This window comes from Helicoverpa armigera, chromosome 5 (assembly GCF_030705265.1).
Source record: "Helicoverpa armigera isolate CAAS_96S chromosome 5, ASM3070526v1, whole genome shotgun sequence".
Classification (NCBI taxonomy): Eukaryota; Metazoa; Arthropoda; class Insecta; order Lepidoptera; family Noctuidae; genus Helicoverpa; species Helicoverpa armigera.
The window spans coordinates 12,591,630-12,615,902 of record NC_087124.1 but is presented as its reverse complement, the minus strand read 5'-3'; the positions used below and the strand labels follow the sequence as shown (position 1 = coordinate 12,615,902).

General features: G+C 39.8%; 3 protein-coding genes across 7 annotated transcripts; 1 reads left to right on the top strand and 2 right to left on the bottom strand.

Annotated features, from left to right (window-relative positions):
- Nucleotides 1-20: 20 nt before the first annotated feature.
- LOC126055065 (nonsense-mediated mRNA decay factor SMG7) lies at nt 21-14,874 on the bottom strand. Of its 3 annotated transcripts, none has more exons than XM_064034950.1 (18): nt 14,688-14,874; nt 14,329-14,428; nt 13,706-13,831; nt 12,803-12,921; nt 12,188-12,361; nt 11,800-11,985; nt 10,130-10,267; nt 8,923-9,016; nt 8,323-8,509; nt 7,745-7,885; nt 7,219-7,375; nt 6,634-6,765; nt 5,747-5,949; nt 5,492-5,586; nt 3,423-3,533; nt 1,785-3,038; nt 1,491-1,586; nt 21-1,274 (listed from the first exon to the last, which is right to left on the bottom strand). In XM_064034950.1, the coding sequence occupies exons 1-18, from the start codon at nt 14,717-14,719 to the stop codon at nt 1,194-1,196; spliced, it is 3,426 nt and encodes a 1,141-aa protein (XP_063891020.1). In that variant the 5' UTR covers nt 14,720-14,874; the 3' UTR covers nt 21-1,193. The 3 variants fall into 3 exon arrangements, with proteins under 3 accessions (XP_063891020.1, XP_063891021.1, XP_063891023.1); XM_064034951.1 differs by having other exon boundaries at nt 6,634-6,762; XM_064034953.1 differs by lacking the exons at nt 11,800-11,985; nt 12,188-12,361; nt 12,803-12,921; ... (1 more) ...; nt 14,329-14,428; nt 14,688-14,874 and adding an exon at nt 10,672-10,997.
- Nucleotides 14,875-15,111: 237 nt separating this feature from the next.
- Nucleotides 15,112-16,829, top strand: LOC126055061 (protein maternal effect lethal 26). Its single transcript, XM_049842653.2, is given in 2 exon segments — nt 15,112-15,275; nt 15,364-16,829. Coding segments are annotated over 2 exon segments (1,038 nt in total). The 5' UTR covers nt 15,112-15,224; the 3' UTR covers nt 16,351-16,829.
- LOC126055062 (casein kinase II subunit beta) lies at nt 16,802-23,864 on the bottom strand. Of its 3 annotated transcripts, none has more exons than XM_064034954.1 (8): nt 23,725-23,864; nt 23,398-23,473; nt 23,224-23,326; nt 22,307-22,406; nt 21,138-21,229; nt 19,075-19,264; nt 18,567-18,664; nt 16,802-17,141 (listed from the first exon to the last, which is right to left on the bottom strand). In XM_064034954.1, exons 2-8 carry the CDS (start codon nt 23,467-23,469, stop codon nt 17,110-17,112), a joined length of 687 nt encoding a protein of 228 aa, XP_063891024.1. In that variant the 5' UTR covers nt 23,470-23,473; nt 23,725-23,864; the 3' UTR covers nt 16,802-17,109. The 3 variants fall into 3 exon arrangements, with proteins under 3 accessions (XP_063891024.1, XP_063891026.1, XP_063891025.1); XM_064034956.1 differs by having other exon boundaries at nt 23,720-23,772; XM_064034955.1 differs by having other exon boundaries at nt 23,596-23,736.
- Nucleotides 23,865-24,273: the final 409 nt, after the last annotated feature.

Below are 24,273 nucleotides of genomic sequence, written 5' to 3'. Positions count from 1 at the left end.
ATTTTAATGAAAAAATGGACTGTAATAACAAAAATATCTTTATTACAAAATATTGTTTCACAAAGGTTACTTCAATTTACTTTCACTTAAAATCACAACAAAATCATGCTTAAAATAAAGCCATTGCAAATGTCGAACTACGCTTAAACTAAGCACACAACACAAAACTAAAGAAAACATAATAACATTTTAGAATTTAGAATAACGACTAGTAAAACAATCAACAACTTGTAAATAAAAAATAAAACAAGTTTCGAATTTAGTCGTTAAATAAAAATAATTATAATTTCCGCGCAATTCGACATTTTGCAACGAGGCCAGCTTGTAACCGTTGACGCGATAACGACAGAATATCATACAAAAATATGTAGTGTACAAGAATAAGAATAATTTTTAACAGACGGCCGACAGACGGACACTAGTAATTTTGTACAAGAAACTACCTTTTTTGGGTTTTCTATTTGGCTAGGAATCGACAACCAGCGGCCACAACAGTCTTCAAACTTTCCAAGGTATTATATAATTCTGAGCAAATATACTACATAGATAGTAACACCGTCACAGCCAATAAATACTATAGTAGCCTAACTTTACATTTTCCTACAATGGCCGAAAACTGGTTATCTTTATAATCATATATCTTCGTTTTTAAACATGCCATAGTTTATTTTACAATAAGAATAAGTTTTCTAAATGTTAGGTAAATAATATAAATCTATTTTACATAATTTGACTACATTTGCTATAGTAACTTTTCCAAAAATTGGCATTTCTTGTACAAAAATCCTAACCACGTGTCTACAAAGTCGCCGTCAACTTTATACATCTGTTTACATTTATACAATTTTATACAACAGCACATTATTATTATCATCAAGGAGAATTTCATTACATGCGACTACGCATTGGTATAACATCGATTCGAAAATTAATTCCATATTACTGTCTTTTATAAAGCAATAGGAACAACGTTTTACGACAATTGAACTAAATGTTCCGACATCTGTAGTGTAGGATTATATCAAGAAAAATCTTTATTTTTTTCGAACAAGCAAGTTAATTTTTCTTCTTGTTTGTGAGTAATTTTTCTATGATATAGAAGCCAATGTTGAGACCATGTATTGGTCTGTAGGACTACAGAATGCATGTGGTTAGCGTGGGCGCGGCTTGCGCAGGCGCCGGCCGATGCGAGGTCATTGCGGCGCCGGCTTCATCTGCTTCTGTTGCTCCAGCAGGCGCTCCAGAGGCGAAGGCCCCGGACCCGACCATAGCGACTGTAATACAAGTGTGGAAATATTAGTCAATGTCAAGTAAACTTATACACTCTTTTGCAAAAAAAAGCGGGCACCTATGCGATATCTAGGTATAGATAAAAGAGATTACATTTTAGAATGTTAAGACAAAATTGCTCAATATCGAAGTTTAAATGTACATTTAGGCTTAATAAAAGAATAGAATGTTTAGAGAGATGTTTAACAACATAGGCTTACCGGCGGCGGTTGCGAGTGCGGCGGCCAGGCGGCGGCGTCGGGCGCCGCGCTGAACAGCGAGTACGTGCTGCCTGCGCCCGCGCCTGCCTCCACACTCTGTAGGAAAACAAACATATTATAAACAAATATTCACTTCACATTATGTTTCTAGAGTCACCAAGAACAGCGAGAATACCGGTCATAAATATATTATTGCAAAAAAAAAAACATGTAATAGTAAATTATTCTAGTGTCAAAAAATTACAAATATTTTATACTACATCACCTCTGCCATTACATCAGAATTCAACTCACCCCAACTTGATCCACAGTCTTCATACTCCCGATATCATTATTGAGCGGTTCATTGAAGTTCATATTCAAGTTCCTCTGCTGCATATCAAGCGGGTTTCCTCCGAACCCTAGCGCTCCCATATCCATCAACTCCTTACCCTGGTAACCCAGTGGCTTATCCATCTTCATCTGTAGAGGCTGGTAACTCAGCTTATTGCCAAATTGTGGGTACATGGCCGAGTCGTATGTGACTGGGGGCGCGTATGAAAAGCTGTTTAGGGAAGAATTGAAATTGGGCGATGTTACTAAGTTCTGTAGAGTCTGTAATTGAGGCTGGCCAATAGCTGATTGAAGGTAACCAGGCTGGTTGAAAGATTCTTGCTTATTTTGTGGTATGTTGTTCTGTAGTTGATTGTATGATAGGTTCTGGTAAGGGTTGGGTATATTAGTGTTCAAATGTTGCGAATAAAAGTTAGGTTGCAAAGGCTGTTGGAAGTTCGCGTTAACGTTGTTTGGTTGATCAGGTTTCCACCAGTTAGGGGGTTGCTGGTAGACCTCAGGCGTGGGCCAGGGGCGTGTCTGTGTTGGAAACAACGCGGGTTTCGCACTGTCATCACGGAACTTATTATCAAACTGGTTATCTTGAGTCTGCCAGTATCTGTACTGGTTGGCAAAGCGCGGTGGTAAGTCGTTCAAAAAGTTTTTCTTGTCACCGGACATTTGGTAATTATGGTTGAACTTCTGTCCGTCCTGGAACAACTCTTGGCGAGAATTCTGCTTCTGTAAGGCAGCTGTTCTGACATCAATCTCTTTGGGGTTCACAACTGGTAATCTAATACCCTGGTTGTTCACATTGGGTGCTGGGTAACTCGGGTTGTAACTCAGCCCAGCGTTCTGGATTCCATAATTCTTCTGGAAGTTCATCCTGGGCGCGTCTGGGTAAGGATTCTGTATTGGATTCCAGTTGGGTGACGTTGGGTGTTCCAGTCTTTTTTGCTGGTAGCTTTGTGAGTTCTGACTGGACTGACTGAGTTTGACATCTTTCTTTTCGTCTTTTTCCAACTTTTTGGTTGGTTCGGGTTCTGTATTGAGTACGAGGTGTGGGTAGCCAGCCGATTTGTCTTTGAGAGAGAGGATCCCGCCTGTCTTCCTGCCTACAGGTATGTTGGCGAGAGACTTGATGGCTTTTGGCTGTATGACTTTGGGCTTATCATCCTTGGATTCTGTGCTGTCGGCTATGGAATCTGGTGTCGGTGGCGGTGTTACGAATTTCACCTGTGGATGATAAAATTGTTATTGACTAACTAAATCAACAATATAGCTAATACTGCTACTTTAAAACAAATGTTTTAAGTAAACTGACGTTGATGTGTCAGTGAATTATGATCAGGACCTCTGCACGATGGATGAGTGCTGGTGTGATACACTATCTAAAAAACGTAAACTACTTTTCATCCCTTTTAATACCTACTATGCCATAGACTGACACATAGCGCGGGGCATACTTACCACCATTCTTTGTCATCGTAAGTTAAGGATTTTTTTTTTTGTACAAGGAGACCTTGTACAGATAAATTGCTAAATAAATATAAATAAAGACAATGGACACGTCATCACCGTTTGTTTATTATAAATAATAAATAAAATACGTCATTGTACCTGTTTGTTGGTCTCCTCCTGCTTGCGCATGATGGCGGCCATGGCGATGTTGACGCGCGGCTTGCGCTCCTTCTTGTCCTCGCACTTGCTGTCCTCGCACACGTCCACCTCCTAAATTGGGTCAAGTTATTACTAGTATTCTAATGAAATATTTAATTTTCTTTATCTTTATGATCAACTAACATTTTTTTCATGTGTCTCGAAGAAATTTTTGTTTACACCTGGGTCTCGAGAGAGTTACTTAAACATCCCCATTTACGTTAATCTCAAAACGCTAAACTTTATATTAAATATAATTTATAATAATTTCTGCGAAAGTAATTTGGTACACAAGGAGTCAAGAGCTTGAAAATCAATTTTTGCTATCGGGACGTGGGTGAAACCGTAAGTGAACAGTTTGTAAATGTTCATAAAAAAATTACACAAGGGAACAAAATAAGACTTTTTTTTTGTTGCATTAAATTTTATGACTTTTGTTTACTAATTCGAGGTCGCTGATTTCAAATCTACCCACATTTTTTTTCTAACAGCTTTGGTTTTTGAGATACAGCTATTGACCGTATTTTCGAACTAGTTATACTTAAATTTCATAAAACAGAGCATTTTATTTAAAAAGTATACAATTTTTACTATTTTTATGTTGCAAAATAATTGTAAAAATGATACTAACTATTTCTGTAATATTTGTGGTGAATATACATTTAAAGATTGTAGACTAAGCGTGTCGGAGTTCTTGAAACAGGTGTACTTTGAGTTCTTTGGATTTTCTTTGGACACCTGCGACAGGTACCTACTGGGTGTCTAAAATGGCATGTAAAACATGCGTCGAGTCTTTAAGGTTATGGAAAAATAAGAAAAGACCCATTTCAAGTAACAAATACCGATGATCTGGCGAGAACTCTCGAATCATTAGGTAGTTTTTCTGCGCGGTTGATATGAACGGTATAAACAAAAAAAACGGTCCAAATGGATGTACCCTAACTTGTTATCTACCTTTGCACATCAATGAAACAATTTGTAAAAGCTCTGAACAAAAATGCTCAATACATATCTAAAAAGTCCCATAATTTGAGTATAGAGAAACTAAAAGCCGGAATTTCTGATGGTCCACAAATAAGGTGGTTGATGTAAGTGTAAGTTTCATAATTACATGACCGATATCGAAGAAAATGCCTGAAACGAATTCTTTTGGATTGCACAAAATTTTCTATCAAACAAAAACGATGAAAGCTTATTAAAATCACTTTGAACAGATGTTGTCGGCTTGGTTGTAATATGAGCATCAAGGTATACTTCCCCCTTAGCCATTTTGACCATTTTCCTGAAAATGAAAATCTATGAGATCTCAGTAAAGAACAAGGTGAACGGTTCCATCAAGATATTCGGACTATGGAAAAGCGGCCCCAGGGTCATTGGGACGTAGTTATGCAGAAACGTTCCAACCCACAAGTCACCCGAAATCGAGTTATTGTGATTGAACAGCCTAAAACTTAGCATATGGTTATCTAAACTCAATATAATTCAACAATAAAACTTCTAGAACCTTTACTAGTTAGAATAAAAAAGAATACAACTGAAACGCGTAAATGCTTATATCTCAAATTCAACTTGAATTTTAGATATAAGCATTTACGCGTACAGTGGGTTGGAACGTTTCTGCATAACTACGTCCAATTGGAATGCCAACATGATGGCGAACTACTGTTGCAGCATGAAAGACAGCCCTAGTGAACCCAATCAATCTAAAAAATCTTATAAAAGAAAGTTTTGATGCTTGATCGTTGTCCTTCTGCTGTTTTTTGTTAATAAAATTGTGTTTTTCTTGAAAATCACGTTTTGTTGATATCTCAAAAACTAAAGCTGATACAAAAATTCTGACTTCAGATCTTTAATTAACAGCCCAAAAATATACAATATTAGTCGTAATATTTCATTCAACAAAAATCTTGTTCCCTTGTGTTATTGTTCAGTCTTTTAGTCTATAGTAAGTCTACAAATTCATGTGTCTACAATAAGTTTAGAACCTTTATTCAAAGGCACCATGAAAACCAAAATGTTATAATACTCACAGTGAGTTGATCGTCCTGCGTGGCGAGTGCTCTCTCCTCCCGCGCCCGCTCCAGCGAGCCCTGCGGCTTCAGGATACCCACGCGCTTCTCGCGGACTGCAATACACCGACAATATATATATTTGTTTAATAAAGGGCTAAAAGTGTAACACGGTATTAAATTATAATTTACATTTTTATTACAAACTTAAAACAAGTATCTTGATTTCATTATATAAAAAGAATTACCATATTTTTTAACAGAATAAATTCTAACCTTTCTCTCTAAAATCAGCCTCGGATATAACAATAGGCGGCGGCGGATGTGCGGGCTCGTCATCGCTCTCGTCCTCCGGCTCGGGTGCTCCGCCCCCGCGCTCGGCGCCCGCGCCCGCCGCCACGCGCAGCGCCGCGAGAGCCTGGGATAGCTGCTCGCCTCCCATTGAGGAGGCCGTGAATGTTAGCTTGCCGTCTTCTTCACTGTTGGGAAATAAGGATTTTTTGTATTGTTTGTAGGATGTGCAATAGGCTAGTTTCCTAAAAAATAATAATTAGTCCGTCTTGTAGATTGTCCAAAATTAAGCGATACGTATTTTTTCTTTTTTAAATTGGATCAGAACTTGTTAAGATATAGCGTGTTAAAGTTGAGTGTGACGTCACAAGTTGCTACAATTTTCAGGACACTGTGACGTAAAAGGCCCCCACTGCTAATTTTTGAAGTGTATTATCTTTGTCATTTTATGTTTAATTAAAAAAAGAAAAAATACGTATCCAATATTTTTTGATTATCTAAAAAGCGGACTAAATATTATTTCATTATTTCGACCCTGGACACTACCCTATTAAGTTGAAGTTTTGAAATTGCTTGTACAGAAAAAAAATGAGTTTAAGGTGTAAATAAAAACGACGTTATTTTAATAAGAACGATGAGTTGAAAGAATTTTTAGTGAGGTAGCTGTGTTGTGTAGGCGAATTGCGAAGTCACGTAGGTTTTATAACATTAGAAAAGGTTGCTGAATAACGAAGATGGGTTGTGTATGCGGATCGCCAGTTTATTGAAGAGAGCGCCAAACTAGGTACTTATTACACTAGATAGTCTACTTGGGTCGCCAAACTATGTACTTAGGTCGCCAGACTACGTACAAGTTTCTACACAATACTCACGTATAAGACAGATGTTCAGGCCTGAGCTGCGCCAGCTTGACGCCGAGCTGCAGCAGGCGATGCGCTCGCACGCGCTGCTGCAGCTCGGGCGAGCTCAGGCATGTCACCGGCACCTCCGCCGGAGGTACGCTGCTGACAAAACATGGTAATTATTAATAAATGTTAGCAAACATATAAAAATTGTCTTCTATGGTTGAGGAATTTTGACAATATACATGTGGCTACATAAGGACTATGTTCATAATCCGTGGATTACAAACGATGAACATTATATGCTTCAGCAGTTGTTACAGGCAGTCAAAAGCCAGTGGGTAAGTCTGACAACTAGATCTTACCAAGGAGAATAACCTTATCTGGCAATTAAAAAAAGTTACTCAAAATACTGATACGCAGAAGCATCAGGTGGTAACTAGAAGCCGACCCCAACGTAGTTAGAAAAAAAAACAGGCAGATGATGTGAGGAAAATAACCTCTAAAATGTAAATTGTCTAACAAAGTATACACTCAATACAAGAATATAAAAAAACATATCATGCTAAAATAAAAACTTGCCAAGGAAAATAACTTTAAAATTGTAACACCTACTCATTATCATTATCATCAGCCTCGTCGTCCATGTCGGGCACTCGTCCCCCGTACGTGTCCCAGGCGGCGTGGTTGGGGAAGCGCAAGCCCTTCAGAGCTCCCTCTAGCGGCAGGAACCCCGCTAGCTCCTCGTCTTCCGGCAGGGGGACGCTGTCGTCTGAGAAGAAATAAGGAAGGAATGTAAACAATTGAGGAGCCAATTGTGTATAATTTTAAATGGACTAAAAATGACACCAATAAATAATTTGCAAAAGCACATTTAAAAGAACAAAAAAGGGTTTGAAATAGTGTATTGAAAGCGTATATACGCCTGTGAAAAATTTCTAGCAATACAGACATTAATTTTAAACATGTATTTTGATATATACGTTAACATCATCACAATTACAAATATTCTCGAAGAACGTAACTGGGACCAGTACTTTATACAGTTCAGAAGACACAATTTTGTCCTATAAAAAGAGCCTTTTGATTCCTTCCTGCCAAAGGATACCTACTTTGATGAACCCTGCTACGTAATACTCACAGGTATCAGTGAGCAGCGCGGCGGCGGGCGCCAGCATGTTGAGCGAGTGCGCCAGCGCCGGCCACAGCGCCGCCAGCGACACCCACGCGCTGCAGCCCAGCACCCGCGGGTGCCACGCCGCCCAGGACAGCCACACCTTCACTGAAGACATTAAAGAAAAAAAGTTAACTCAAAATCATTGATTAAAACTTGACAGCACTTTTAGAACAACAATCCTTCACCACTTCTTATGTGTTTATTGCTGGGAAGAAATGGCGCAACAAACTATCTAGTAAAGTTGGCATCTAAAATCGATGGGTCGCCAGGTTGTATATGTATATGGTTCGCTAAGTTGTGTACGTGGTTCTTTTAGTTTTTACGATCGGTCGCCAGATTCTGTATGTCAGTTACCAAATTGTTTAAATGCGTCGCCAAGTTTTGTATATATGTAGATAATTTGTTTGTGAGTCGCCAGGTTATTACCTGGGTCGCCAAGCTGTAAACTTGGGTCGCCAGATTATGTATCTTAGTCGCCAAGTTGTGTATTTGTGACGCCAACTTATGTACCTAGGTCGCCAACTTATACTACTGTTACTCACGTGCAGGCAATGCTCTCTGCAGCGGCTCATCCACCGTATAATGAGGCAGCAACAGCGCCAGCAATGTGCCAGTAGCCAGCGCGCTACTGAGCCGAGCTGCGCGCTGTTCCCCCGCAGACAAGGCGCTGTTGTCCAGTGTTAAGTCTTCTGTCGTCGAGTGTACCAGCCAGATCATTACACACGCCATCTACAATGATCATGACATATTTATTTTCTTTTTTTTTCTTTATTTCAGGCAACTAGGACCCACAAGAATACAAATGCACGTATATATAACAATACTTATAAAGCAATACATACTCGTTGGTAAGACTGGTTGTCAGACTTGGGTTAATGAAGCTAGAAAATACATCCAAATGCTCACAGAACTTCTGATCAAAATTTATAAAAAAATTGGTTTATACAATTTGGGACTCAGATAGGCAGTCGCTCCTATTAAAACACTGGTAATCAGCTACATACATAGCTGAAAAAAGCTTGCAGATGATGAAGAATTTGAGGAAGTTTTGGTCCAACATCATATCAAACATGTTAATAAAGGAAATTAGGAGAAGTCAGTAGGTACGTCAAAGTAAGTCAGTGTGTACTGTGTAGACCAACCTTCATGAGTGTCATGGACTCGAAGCTGTCGGTCGCGATGAGCGCAGTCAGCGAAGAGTTGAGAGAATTCACCAACGCCGCCGCCGCGTCCAATCTACACGCAATGAAACAAATATTATGTACTAGCTTCTGCCAGCGACTTCGTTCGCGTTAGATTTGGACTTTGTGCAAAGAGAGCTACCGAGAGTTATACGTGTTATTGTGAGCCAACCATAAAAGATAGACATATACTGTCATGGTATATTTTTTACATAATTTTAAGGAGAACATTTCCGTCATACATTGCTTCTGTGTAGCTTTAACCATTAAGGCTGCACAGTGCACACGCGACGGAAGCATAAAAAATTGAGTAATTTCTCCCCTTTTCCCAACATGAAAAGTATCCTATAACCTGCCCAGGAGTACGAAGAATCATTTTACCAAGTTTCGTCGAAATCCGTCACGTAGTTTTCGTTTCCATAACGAACATACAGACAGACAGACAGAAAGACAACAATTTTACTGATTGCATTTTTAGCATCAGTATCGATCACTAATCACCCCCTAAGGCCTCGGCCTCGAATTTAGCGGGCAGCGGGGCGGCAGCGGCGGCGGCGCGGGCGGTCACCGTTTGACTGGAGCTCACCGCTCGTTGCCCGCTCCCGCGCCTCTGTGTTCGAGGGCCGGTCCATTTGATTATACGCGTAAGATCCTGCCGCTCCCGCGCCGCCGCCGCTGCCGCCCCGCTGCCCGCTAAATTCGAGGCCGAGGCCTAATAGTTATTTTGGAAATATATTCAATGTACAGAATTGACCTCTCTACAGATTTATTATAAGTATAGATGTACTTTCAACAAAATAATTTAACAAATTCCTAGAGCTTCCCCAAAAATACTAACTCAAAATTCACGTATGTAAATTCACATTCATAAAATTCAGGTGCATGTGTACATACATAAGGGGGGAATATATAAGAGTTTACAGGAGGGGGAGGGAGTTTACAAGTGGAAATACAATAAGATAGAGAGATACGATAGAGATACCTATAAGGAAGTATATTAGGAGACTTCATAAGTAGAGTACACGTATGAGTACATAGGGGAAGTAAATGCAAAATTTTTGCTCTAAAGCTTTAAATAATAGAAGTTTTTTCCGAAGTTGGCGACAATGACTACCCTTTTACCAAAAATAAATATTATTTCAAACCAATAACTAGCTATAATACTTACTCTTCAACAGTATGTATATAGTGCATGGCGCGAATGAGCTCGGTGACGTACGAGTGTGCGTCGAGCCGCGCGGCGGGCGCGGCGGGCGCCGGCCCCGTGCCTTCCGTCACGCCCGGGATCACGGGCAGGACGGGCTCACTGTTATAGGAAGAAACAGCATTTTAATATGGAGGGTGTTATAAAATTCAAGTAGAGATGAAAGGGTGCTAATTGCTTTAGTATTGTATTTATTGTGGTAATCTTATATCAAGTATATATTCAAATATCCATATATTCATATTTTTGTATTGTATTTTTAACGGCTTTTGTTTCCTGAAATAAAGGAAAATAGTGCAAAAAAATCTGACGAAATATTTGGCTGAATTAAACAGTGGCTGCATAGTGTCCAATCCTAGGTAGGTATAGAAAATGTTGTATGTATCTGAACGCTGAAATTTCGACATTACAATATTATTATTTTTTTATGGAGTCGCTATTGATCAGCGATCAGCGGGAAGGCGCCAGCTGGTTGTACGACACCACTAGCACACGTGTGTACATACCCCTGTGGCGCGGCGGCAGCGCGCAGGGTCCGCGCGAGGTTGGCGGGGGCGGGCGGGAAGGCGCCAGCTGGTTGTACGACACCACTAGCACACGTGTGTACATACCCCTGTGGCGCGGCGGCAGCGCGCAGGGTCCGCGCGAGGTTGGCGGGGGCGGGCGGGAAGGCGCCAGCTGGTTGTACGACACCACTAGCACACGTGTGTACATACCCCTGTGGCGCGGCGGCAGCGCGCAGGGTCCGCGCGAGGTTGGCGGGGGCGGGCGGGAAGGCGCCAGCTGGTTGTACGACACCACTAGCACACGTGTACATACCCCTGTGGCGCGGCGGCAGCGCGCAGGGTCCGCGCGAGGTTGGCGGGGGCGGGCGGGAAGGCGCCAGCTGGTTGTACGACACCACTAGCACACGTGTACATACCCTGTGGCGCGGCGGCAGCGCGCAGGGTCCGCGCGAGGTTGGCGGGGCGGGCGGGAAGGCGCCAGCTGGTTGTACGACACCACTAGCACGTGTGTACATACCCTGTGGCGCGGCGGCAGCGCGCAGGGTCCGCGCGAGGTTGGCGGGGGCGGGCGGGAAGGCGCCAGCTGGTTGTACGACACCACTAGCACACGTGTGTACATACCCCTGTGGCGCGGCGGCAGCGCGCAGGGTCCGCGCGAGGTTGGCGGGGGCGGGCGGGAAGGCGCCAGCTGGTTGTACGACACCACTAGCACACGTGTGTACATACCCCTGTGGCGCGGCGGCAGCGCGCAGGGTCCGCGCGAGGTTGGCGGGGGCGGGCGGGAAGGCGCCAGCTGGTTGTACGACACCACTAGCACACGTGTGTACCCCTGTGGCGCGGCGGCAGCGCAGGGTCCGCGCGAGGTTGGCGGGGCGGGCGGGAAGGCGCCAGCTGGTTGTACGACACCACTAGCACGTGTGTACATACCCTGTGGCGCGGCGGCAGCGCGCAGGGTCCGCGCGAGGTTGGCGGGGCGGGCGGGAAGGCGCCAGCTGGTTGTACGACACCACTAGCACGTGTGTACATACCCTGTGGCGCGGCGGCAGCGCGCAGGGTCCGCGCGAGGTTGGCGGGGCGGGCGGAAGGCGCCAGCTGGTTGTACGACACCACTAGCACGTGTGTACATACCCCTGTGGCGCGGCGGCAGCGCGCAGGGTCCGCGCGAGGTTGGCGGGGGCGGGCGGGAAGGGCGCGCGCACGAGCAGGGAGCGCACGTGCCAGTACAGCGCGCCCAGCCGCCGCCCGCGCCGCCACGCCACCAGCGCCAGCTGGTTGTACGGCTGCCCCGAGTGCGCCGACACCACTAGCGCGTGTCTGGAACAAGGTTAAGTTGTCAGAGAGACAATCAAAGTATAATATAAATCGAAATAATAATATCGGATTTAAAATACGAGAGATCACCCAAAAAAAAACTGCAATTTTCAAAAACTTATCTGTTAAAATTAACAACAGCAGAATTGAGACATAAAACCATTTGAAAAGCAAGAGAAAAAGCAAAACAAATCACCACTCTTACCTGTAAAACGTATGAGCGACGCGCAGCTGTTGCCTGTATCTGGCCAGATCACCGAGATGCACGAGGCAGTGCTGACAGATGTAGCGCGCAGACGCAGGCGGCGGTAAGCGCGCTCCTACTGCCGTCTCACCGGCGCCCCAGCCTTCTACGAGACCCAGGAGCGATGCCCGCCGTCTGGTGTAATGGAATTAGTTTTATTGACAATGAAAATAGACCACTGTCCCATTTAAATCATCATCTATTGTGCTATTGGGACATAGTTGGGCATAGGCTAGGCCCTAGTCTTTATTACTACGTTCTTATTGGGTTCCACTCCAAACAAATGCAGCTTAGTATGTGTGTTTTTCATGCCCATTATAAATGGGTAAACATTATGAAGAAGAACAATTTTGTCACAATGTCGCCAATGACATGCTGTTTATTTCTCATAATTAAATAGTTTTTAAGGATTTTTGTGGAAGTTTTTGTTTAATTTTTATTTTTCCTTTAATTGCCTTGTGAGTCAACGGAAATTCCATGCCACTTCATAGCTGCAAACATTTTGGTACAGATTTTTAGTTCTTCATAGATTACTATATGGCTTTCAAGGTAAACATAAGAGAGAAATATACCTACCTAAATGGCAAATCCAATTTGAATGTAGTGCAGATCTGGTGCAGTAAACACAGGTAGAATCCGGCTGCAGCTTGGAGCACCCATGACAGCATGGCCTGCCCTTCACTGCGGAGGGGATTCTAAAACCAAACAGGTCAACATTAATTCTCTTTACATAAGACATTTGTCACAAGGAAAAGATAATCAGCCGTCCAATTGACAGCAATTGGGCAAATTGTTCTTATTTTTATATTTTGTCGCCTGGTTTGGTTATTGTTACAGTTACATGGTGCAACCCACCCTTAAGGTAAAATTATATTTATCAAAGTATTTTGAATAACATTTTTGTTACAACAATAGTCATCCATTCATTGCCAGATTGCACCTTCAATATATATTTTTTTAATTCCTTTTATTCTTTGGTGCAAGTGTCATCCTTGCATCAAAGGTAAATTACCCAATATCAGTAATCAATTAATAAGATACTGATAAAGTAATAAAAACTGTATTTTCTCCCAAAGGTGAGTGACTCAGTGGCTTTGCAAAAATCCTTGTTACCTTTCCTCAATGATTCAATTTACCTGTTCAAACCTGTGACTGTAAGACAGGTAAATGAAACATACTGATTAATTAAAGAGGAAACATTTTTGTTTGCAGCCTAAAGGGTCCGAAACTACTGAAATGATTTGAAATTTTTACACTCTTCTCAAGTAACATAGGGTATATTTTATGCCAGTATGGGCAGTCATTCCTAAGAGGCACAGGTTAAAATCGTAGGAAAATGGCTAGTGAAATAATATACTTTATATTTCTAGAGTTTAGTATTAGTAGTTACTTATTGGCTCTTACCAAAGTTAACTGTTTGGGTGTATAATTTTATGGGATGAAGTTACACTATGTATGTAATACATAATTTTTATTTACCTTTCTATCCTTAGAAATAGCCTGGAGGGCCTCAATCTGCTGCTTGAAGCCCACATTCCACAAGTCCTGTTCCACTTTCTTGTCCAATGCATAGTCTAGGTCCAAAACTAGTACTTTTTGATACACCTGCCAATGCAATTGGACAATTTAGTATGAGATTTACCTGGGGCATATGCAGCCTCTATTTAAGGGGAATACATGAGAGGCAGAGGCAGAGTACATAGGAGAATTTATAAAGGAGTACATAGGGCTAGTATACATAGGAGTTTATAGAGGAGTACACAATAAATCTTTGCCCACTACAGTAGATAAGCCACTGAGATTGGAAAATGGACAAAGTGCTGATAGTTTACAATAACAAGTTATGACAACAATATCGAAAAAGTATGTAAATAAGAATACATAAAGTAATGAGAGACAATTAGTTAATAACTTGTTTTTACAAATGTTTAAACCCTATTAGGATTCATTTTATAGTAAGCCTTTAAAGTATGCAAAGTTTTTTCAACACAAGAATGACAACATATGGATGAAAATAATCATATATATTAGTGAAAAAAAAAGTATGGTCAGTGGTTTGTCATAGGGAATTAATGTAAAGGTCATAAAATGATTGAGCCAACCTTTTGCAACTGTTGTTGTGTGGCCCAAAGACCTCGTTCTTGTAACATAGATGTTCCACTCTTGAATTTTGATATTTTCTGTTTCAGCTCATCTGCCTCCCTACAAAAAAAAATATTATTGATCATACTCAGCTGGTTTTACACACTCAAGCAATTGTATGTGTCATTCAATGACGAATTTTTACAGGGTCAAGAGTTACTCCTGATGAACTTTGAAGATATTAGAAGGGTGCTATATAGCTGAAGATATAAATTCATAGCAGAAAATTAAAATATTAATGATCAATGACCTCACTACAGAAAATTACAGAATTTCGAAATTTGTAAACTAGGTTACAACAAAATATATTCTTACTCACCTCAACATCTGCACAGCGGCGTTTAAAACCATTCTGATAGAGGCTTAGAGCCTCAGTAATTGTCATAGCATTAGGAAATCATCCAAATTAAAATTACGGAATAATGAAATGAAAAATTCTAAAAACAATCGAGATCCATGCACTGTCAAGTTGTCAATCAAGGTGACATTTGATTTAAAAAATTACCACCTTAAAAATTACTGTCATAGTCCACGGATTTGGTCTTCTTGGCTTTAAAACTATCTAGACTGCACGCATTATAAGTGCTAGTCATAAATGCTTCTTTATTTTTTCATTACTTATTGGGGAAAGATCATTCTAATGTCTTTCTTTTTCAATCCAAAAAATATTAACTTTACCGAAACCACTACCTCAAACAATTTTTTTGTTTGTAATATTGACATGACAGCAGATTGTCCTTCGTTGTTCTGTCTGACAGTGACAGTTGTTTATTCTTCCTGAATTAGTGTTTTCCTGTTATTTGCTCTTGTTTAAATTTTGATCTTTTATTCTCAGTAAACAATAAATACTGCTACCATGTATGAACCACGTGTAGGAGATGAAGGAGTTAAAAAACCCGATATCACGGTGAGTTTTCCATCCATTTCCTACTTTATGTTTGTTGACGTAATTTTGTACCGGAGGATGAGTAATACCTTGTGCAATTTTGATCCAGGCTACAGACGTGGTGTACGGGCACCGAGCTTGCCAGACTCGTGAAGTGAAATGGCTGTGTCTGGACAACATTTACCAGAAGTTTTACCGCCCTAACTTCTACGACATCGGCGGAACGTACATGCAGGATGTAGCGGACTACTGGTTCTCGTACAAGACGGAGCAAGTGGGTAACACATTCCTCCTGCATTTATTTATCTGTAACCATGGCGTGAGCTCGTTCAGCGTCGCCTTGAGTTGCGGCAACAAGTTCAAAGTCGATAAGAAGTCAAGCACAGTGTACCTGCAGCAATACCTCACAGAATTCCAGTTCAAACAGCTCAGCGAACTGTCTCATACTTACCTCACTACGTAAAGCTTCTCAGATTTAGACATAGAATGTTTGAAAAACAGGAAATTATTTATAGCTGTCTCATTCCCCTTCACTGATGCAGAAGGGGTAAGCTTAGAAGTCATTGACAACATTAAACTAAACCATGACTGCAGTGCTCTCTTTACTGACCCTATTGGCTCAGATTTTGTGATAGAATCGGCTGATGGCGCCAAGTTTAATATCCACAAAGTCATACTTGCTGCTCACAGTGAAGTTTTTAAAGCTATGCTCAAAGGAGAAACAGCTGAGAGCCAAAACAGCTATGTCAAACTGATTGACGTGAGTGGAGAAGACTTACGATATATGCTGGAATATATCTACACTGGAACAGTAAAAGACATAGAAAATACTAACTTTGCTAGTTTACTTATGCTGGCAGATAGGTATAACCTGAAAGGTCTGTGGGAGCTCTCAGAGTTTGCTCTATCTGAACACCTAACTTTAGATAATGCAATAGACATACTTATTGTGGCTGATATGTATGACTCTGATTTCCTTAAAGCTGAGGCTCTGAAGTATATCAAAGAGAACAAGGAGGTTCTACGCAGTAGCTCCTTTGATGAGATAAATAATCCTGAATTGCTCAAGCAACTGTGCACTTACATGACTGAATAGACTTTCAATGTGACTTAATATTTAGTATTTCATTATAAATGAGGAGCAAGTACTCCTGTCTGTGTCATATTTTCAAATGATTGTAATGATATCTTCAATGTACTTTATCTTAAAGTGTGTACTGAATATGTATGGTATTATTCTGATTACCACCAGTTTTACAGTCTATGCCCAGCATTTGTCTTTTAAAGTTATTTTTGTATAATTTTTACTTTTATGTGTAAGTGAACAAGTTTTTGTAATGTTTCAAGTGATATCAGTATACTGTGAATTAAAAATAATTTGTTACTTATGTTCTAACTCGATCACAACTTGCTACTTTGAAGTAATGTACAATATAAGGCCTAGTCTTTGTCACATAAGTAAATGTTTGGAATTTATGATTTTGTTATAACATATTTTGTTCTTTGTTTTTTAGACTTAAGTGTAATTATTAATTGATAAAATCAAATAAATGATATACCTATATTTATAAAAAAGTTTGTTTTTTATTATACAACATCATGTCAAAACTATTAATACATACAAAATAAATGAAAAACATATTATACAGAAAACGTAAAAATAAACTTTATTGAATTTAAAACATAACTGTATTGTTATATGGGAAGTAAATTAATAGTTTAAATAATAAATATTATCATTATGTATGTTACTGTTGGAGACAGATAGTGCGGCGTCGGCGCAGGTCACCTGTCAGTCCGCGGCGGGGGCTATATGTCACGTGCCCTGCGGCCGGCGCACACGGTGGCTAAATAATCATTTTGGAATGTTACTGGAAGTCTTCAGTTCTGCGGCAAACAAACATTTTCTTCTGTTAAAATGTTAGTCCACGACGGTTTAACGACGGGGTGTGGTGCGACAAGGCTCTTGTTAATATCGAGTATCGTGATGCGGATGGGCCATTCACATCGCGATGGGCTCGCTAGGAAGCGGCTCAGCGCTCAGCTATGTATTTGCAATCGTAACAAGCGTAGCGGGCAATGCAACAAGCCTAAAGCGTCAATGATCAGTCACTCAAGCTCGCACCGAGTCGGTAGCGGCCCAGTGTATGTGAACAGTCCATGTGCTAGCGTTGCTACTACTTTATATAGCGATCATGTACGTAACTAACTAAAGTGGTACTCATTTCAAGTGTACTATTATTGCGTCCGTCACAAGTTCTAGTCGACGCTACGATCACTCTCAGTGTCAGTGTTATGTCGCACGATATCTAATTTGGAATCTATAAATCCATTCGATATGCGGTCAGCGAGAGGATTCGACGTGGTCAACATGCAGGATAAGCAAGAAAAAAGGCCAATAGTTGTCTTATCGTTTATTGATAATTACTGGAACCGGTACACAAGAACGAAATAGAATATATCTCTGATGAAAAAAATACGCGTCCATGTAATGATCACCTACATCCTAATGGTTGTAATCGGATATAAAAATAAAAATACATGAACCCCCTACAATTACTTCATATTTGAATGCAAGCTACAGTACATATTGCTACGACTCGTCAACTGCATTTACTTTCTACAATACTTATGATTTGATAGACACAAGTGTCATTAAACTAAATACGTGTTCACTCAACGAGTAGGCTCACTTGACATGTCCATGACACGAGAGTCGTGAGCGACGGCTGCTGGAGTTACAATAAGTGTTAAGTTATCACTAATTGGCCACAGGTAGTAATTATCATTATATTAATAGTCAGAACAACATCCCACGACAAACAGAATAGCCCTTTGTAAGTATTCGGTTGTTGAGAGACGCTTCTGCGTCCGTTGTAAGTAAACAGCGATAGCGGCCCCAACTGTTATTGCAGACGAGTTTAGTAAGTCCACATGTACAGACACGTTTCACATGTTATAGAGACAGACAGCTCCGTGTACTCACGCATGCGCGGCGCCGACGCCGGCGCGACTACCGGTGTAAGCCAAACGTCCGCTAACACTTCAGACTGAAGCTTATTATAAGCGTGAAAGTTAGATTTAGAAACAGAAGGAACACAAAAATTCAGTGCGCGAGACGAGTTGTGTCATATAAGAACGGTTTGTGACGAAAATGAAACTTATGAAAGGTATATTTAGTTGTATTTGTAAGATCAGTCATCGCCAGTTCTTATATGGCTGGTGTTCGCAGCATGAGACTAGCTGAGTATACGGGGCTGCGTGGGCAGCGGTGACGTATGTACACGGGTGGGGCGCCGCCCTAGCGTTTACCGTTGTTATACGAGAGGCTCCGCAGCGGCGCCTTGAAGTTCGCCGCCGCCTGCTGTTGGATCTGGTATGCGAGCGGGTGGATCTTGAACCCGTACAACCTGCACATGTTCATACTATGTAGTACACATAAGAAAATAAAAAAATGTAACAAGTTCATTTAACAGGAAATGGAAAAAAAAATACAAAACACTCAAAACAGATTTTCATCTAACTACAGACACAAGATATGTAGACATTCACAAAAATGGTACTTTCGCTATGCTTACTCTTGGGACTATCAGCAAACTGCAAATTTCTATTACAAGACAATTATTAAAACTTATCAATTTTTACTTGCCAAAATTAAGACTACTTCTCATTAATCCCCTGGGACTAGAGCTTTATCAGTCTTTTTGTCTACTTCCGGTTTTTTCAATTTTTACATTCATTCATCTCTAAGTATGAATGTGCAACATTTTGTTACTTATTTTTCATACCTATATTTCTACATAACAAAACTCCAACATACCTAGGCACGAACTGAGAGGCGGGCCGCTTGGGCCGATACTCCGGGTGCACCATGAACACCATGTGCGGGAAGCCGGTGCCGAAGTAGGCGCCGTCCGTGTGGTGGTGCCGCGACGACTTCGGCGTGTACACGTCCATGCACCGCGGACAGTAAAGCTTCACCATAGCCTCCCCGGGCACGTCTGACAGGCCTGGAGAAGAGAATAAAGGAATTAAACCTCCGTAAGTTATTCTCTTTTGAAGAGTTTGGAGTTTGAAGGCTGGTTGTGTAGGTGTGTGATAGAAGGAATGAACTAGATCATGGAAATTCAAAAGTAATTGCAAACATAAACCCCTTTGCATTCGGCAAATTGGGTTTTCGCCATAGTCGAAAAACGTCCACTTATGGACAAAGGCCTCACTCAAAAATTTGCCCATAATCTCTGCGCTGGGCATGTGTGTACATAAAATGGTTAGCTACAGCGCAGCTCACGCGATGTTGCCGAGATCTTTATCAACTCGATGATTCAATGTACATACAATCAAAATAAGCAGAGAAGAGCATAAGCAAAACCTTAATCTTCTCTATGTTTTGTTTTGTTTACAGATAAGTTATGACACGTGTCAAACGCGTGCGCAATGTAGAACACGTATTTAGTGTTCACAATATTTGTTTATAGTTGCATAATTATACTTAAGGAGCAATTAACTGATAACTTAATAACTTCTGACATTTTAACTTAAATTTTCTGATATTTTAACTAGACGTGGGGAAAACCACTTCGTGTCAACTAAAATAAAAAAAGGATAGTCTTTCAGTGTTTTTGAAGTCGGTAAAATATACTGATAGATTATGAATTAATGAATATCCTCGCGCTTATTTTCATGCTAGCTTCCGCCTTCCTCTTCCCGCGGGAACTACTCTACGCATCATGATAAAAAGCTTTTAGCCTCTATTGATAACTGGGCTGTCTGATACAGCAGTATTTTTTTAATCGATCCCGCTCGTTTAGCAATCGTTCAGCTTTATAATATTACTATACCGTACACTATAGACATACTTTACAACCCCTTTTGCACCTACTCATGTGTGAAATTCCTAAAATAGCCCGCAGCCCTTTTTTCTTGTTGACTAACTAGTTCTATTTTTCAATCACAGAGCGTGTTGATATTAGCGTTTAGTACGTAATAACTATGCGCGGCCGTTTCCATTATCTATCTATCTGTTATTTTGCTTACTAAAGATAGGAATTTGACGTTAGGTTAAAAACAACAGATAGATAGACAATTGGGATCCGTCTATAGTAATCTACGGGAAAATATTACGTTTCTACCACGTCAAAATTTAACAAAGACAAAATGCGCACTTCCCATACGTTTCTACTATCATAACCATCAAAATTGCGCAACAAATAAGTACAGATTTCCTATCATTACAATGAATGTGTCATTAAGTAAATTACGTCCACATGAGAGACATTACTCGTGAAATAATGAGGCCGTTTCAGGATGTTAGGGTACAGTCGACTTCAGGTCAGTGGTAACAGTTTTATAAGAAAATCGTACTTATTTCTATTGAGTTAAGGCGCATGACAGTTACCACTGACGTGCGGTCTACTGTACCAGCTGTATTACGAACAAAGTACCTTGACTTCAGGTCAGGCTTGTTTAGAACTAGCAATTTAGTGTATAGATGTTGAAGTTATGATGAATGGCTCTAGCTTATCTAGGTAATTAAATGTTTACGAGTATATTCATGCATAATTTCAATCATTGTTTGTAAGGGCAAAATTATGGCCAACAAATGTTCTTTTGCTGTGTATAAAAAGGGAAGGGAAGGGAAAGGGGATCGATTTTAAGCGCCGTTAAAACAAAAAAAGGGTAATATTTCATATAAAGATCTGCGGGCTTATATGTTTGTTACAAACCATATATGTAGGTATACATAATACGCGGTGCCTTCAAGACGTGACGTGTTTTTCATTAATGAGTCAAACCCTTCTAAAGTTTGTCAAAAAACATGAAGTCATCGACCAAAAATGTTGTTTATTTTTAGATATTGGTAAATAAGCCGTGTTTACTCACCAAGTGGAAGCATAGGTTGACATTCACAATAAACACGAGGGCAGTGGCCGAAATCACCCGCCTGGAATTTCTCTAACATTTGTCCAATGCCTCTGTGGAAAAATAAATATTTTGTTTTAATATCATGTACAAGACAAGTATTTTATTTGTGAAAGTACCACATGGAAGGGAAATTGAGCATTACAAACAATTTTGCAAAGAATATCATCCTCCGCGCCTTTTTCCCAACTATGTTGAGGTCGCCTTCCAGTCTAACCCGATGTAGCTGATTAGACTGGTGTCAAACATACCGGCTTCACCATATATGTAAGCACCAAATGCTTCCCTTAATTTGGATGTTTTTAATACAATGATATTTCATTAGGCACTTGGGACATTTGGCCTGCATCCACATTCTATCTCAATCAAACACGCGAAGCAATCCCGCGTGCGTGGTAGTAGTATTTGTGTTTATAAAACCAACAACATTTTTCGAGGTAAAAACCATTGTTCTTGGAATGAAACCTATGGAGACAAAATACTTATAAATAATATCAATGCAAAGTTTATTTTTAGGCAGCTTAGGTAATAAACAGAAAATTATAATAATATCCTCAAGTTACTGATATTAGCAATACAAAGTATCTTAAGGAATATCAATGAAATAAAGCTTTGCATTGAATGCTAATTGTGAGCCCAAACATGGTTTATTCAAAATGTACCCGTTTGCTAATATCATTGCAAATCATTTACATTTATTAGATACAAAATGACTGGTTTTATGTAGAGAATTCTAATTTATAAATCATTTTGTTAAATATCTATGTAATAAAAAAATATATATATAATTTGAGGGTTAACTATGTAGAATCGTGCCATGTCAATTTTCTAATATGTGGTAAATGCTTTGTCCTACATGGAATTATGGGATAAAATAGTAGGTCAGCCTACCCTACTCTATTTATATCTCACTCCCACTGTAGATACCCTCACATTTCAATTATAAAATCAATCAATATTACTATTAGGTCTTGTGAAAGATTCCTCTTTCCTATATTTTTTTATAAATTATGATTTTGTTTTTTTTTTTTTTAATACGGAATTTTAGTACCAGTTCTTGCTAAGCTTTAGCTTTAAGAAGCTTTGGCTAGTATCCAAATGATATTTAAGGTTGTACTACTAGTACTTACCTATTAGTTAAAATGTAGCGAGCATGGATCAGTCCATACAGGATCTCGGAGGCCTGCTCCACCAGATCCGACTGGTTTGGATTGTCATCAAGGTCATCATCTGGGAATAAAATAAGCACACTCAATTACTAAGACAAAAAACAATGAATCATATTATTATCAATTTGAAGAATATTATGAAATAAATAATTTGTTTAATTATTATGTATTTTACAATTCACAATAACAGCTTTTTGGAAATTTTATTATTCTTGAGAATAATAGGCGATTAAACATATTCAATCAATATCAAAACAACTGGATAAAAATGGATTAGAGAAGGCATATGTTTTGCCAGTATACTGGTGCAGGTAGATCAATATATTCTTTATTATGTACATCAAAAAGTTGACAAAATATGTGGTATTATGACTAAAAGCGATCTCTTACAGACAGTCTTTGGTTGGATTAAGACTAATATACATGCACACAAATGTTAAGATGTCATGCAGCAATAAGTATATGGAAAACTATATAAAAGACACCTTTGTTAATTTCAACCTAAATATTCCACCAATATTAAACACAAGTATTTAATAAGGATGATAACAAACTCAATTACTCCAATTTGTATAGGTACCAACTTTATCTTGTCTGACACACATTCTTTGATTACAAATAAGGTTATGTTGTTAGAAACAATAAAAAGTTTGGCTTCTTCAGTCTAGATTGTACCATCAAAATGCATATATTGTGGGGTTAGTTTTATATTCCGTCAAAGCTGATGACCTAAATAAAGCTTTGTTTGAAAGAAAATTGGGGCCCGGTTAACAAAATTGTTTTGTCTTGGACTATTACTTTGGGAGTCATTAATGTTATTGGCACAGGAACTGGTAAATAACCCGATAATAACTATGTTAATGGTGTAAGGAACTCACCAGGCTCCAGATCCAAGATCATATCCAGTGCTTGTCTGTAATGTGGCACCTGCTCATTTAGTCCCGTCAAGTTGAATTTATCATTAATATAATCCTCGTCCACCTAAAACAAACGCATGTTGGATCAATATCCACAGCAATTTCCACCATAAGTGACAAAATTTAAACACATACCTCGCAAAAGAACTCGTTTCCCCGAAGCCCGCAAAACCATGAAATCCATGATACCTCCTCCGAGCTACTCATTTTCCTAAAAAATAAAACTGTTTGATAAGCGAAAACGGTTGCCTTTCCGGGTTTCGGACATAAAAAATCCAACGCTTCGGAGTCCACACTGTTACAACAAAATTCTAAGCATTCCGATGTTTTCACCTGTTTTTTCACGATTTTATAGAAGTCCACACTGAAATTTCGACACGGAAATGCAAATTCACTGTTTTTACTTTAGGATATACGTTAAATAAACAGAATTAAATGCAATAAAATGATGACAAACCTCACCTTTTCGTGCCTTGATTAGCCACGCTTGACGGGAGGGTACCTTGGGATGAGGGAGAGAGAAATTATTTCAATTGTATGGTTGTCACAGAATATAGACAATATTGTCTTTGATCTTGTGTAAACTACAGGTTTCATTCATTCAACCATTCACATTTTTTTAAAACTGTAGTCAGTATCAGTACGAGGGTTTTTGGCTATTCCTTTTTCAAATTTAAAGCATTTTTGTTTTTCCTTATTTTGTATCCTTCACACATCGATTAAAAATTATCAATCGTCCTTTGTTTCCAAGATTGATACTGTTCATGTCCTAAGGCTATCTATCCACCCACGTCTAACTTGTTTGTTGTAGGACAAATATAAATCGAGCCGATTTTTGTAGAACTATCTGACCAGGATTTTCTGTCCGAATTTTTGTAGGACGTGTTCTTTGTACTTTTGCTATCAGTGTGTTCTATTTTGCCTTTTTAGTCAATGCCCACCCGCAACCTAATTTTACCATTTAGTTTGTGCAGACCGTAACCCTTTAGCAGTAAATATCGTAATACGGTA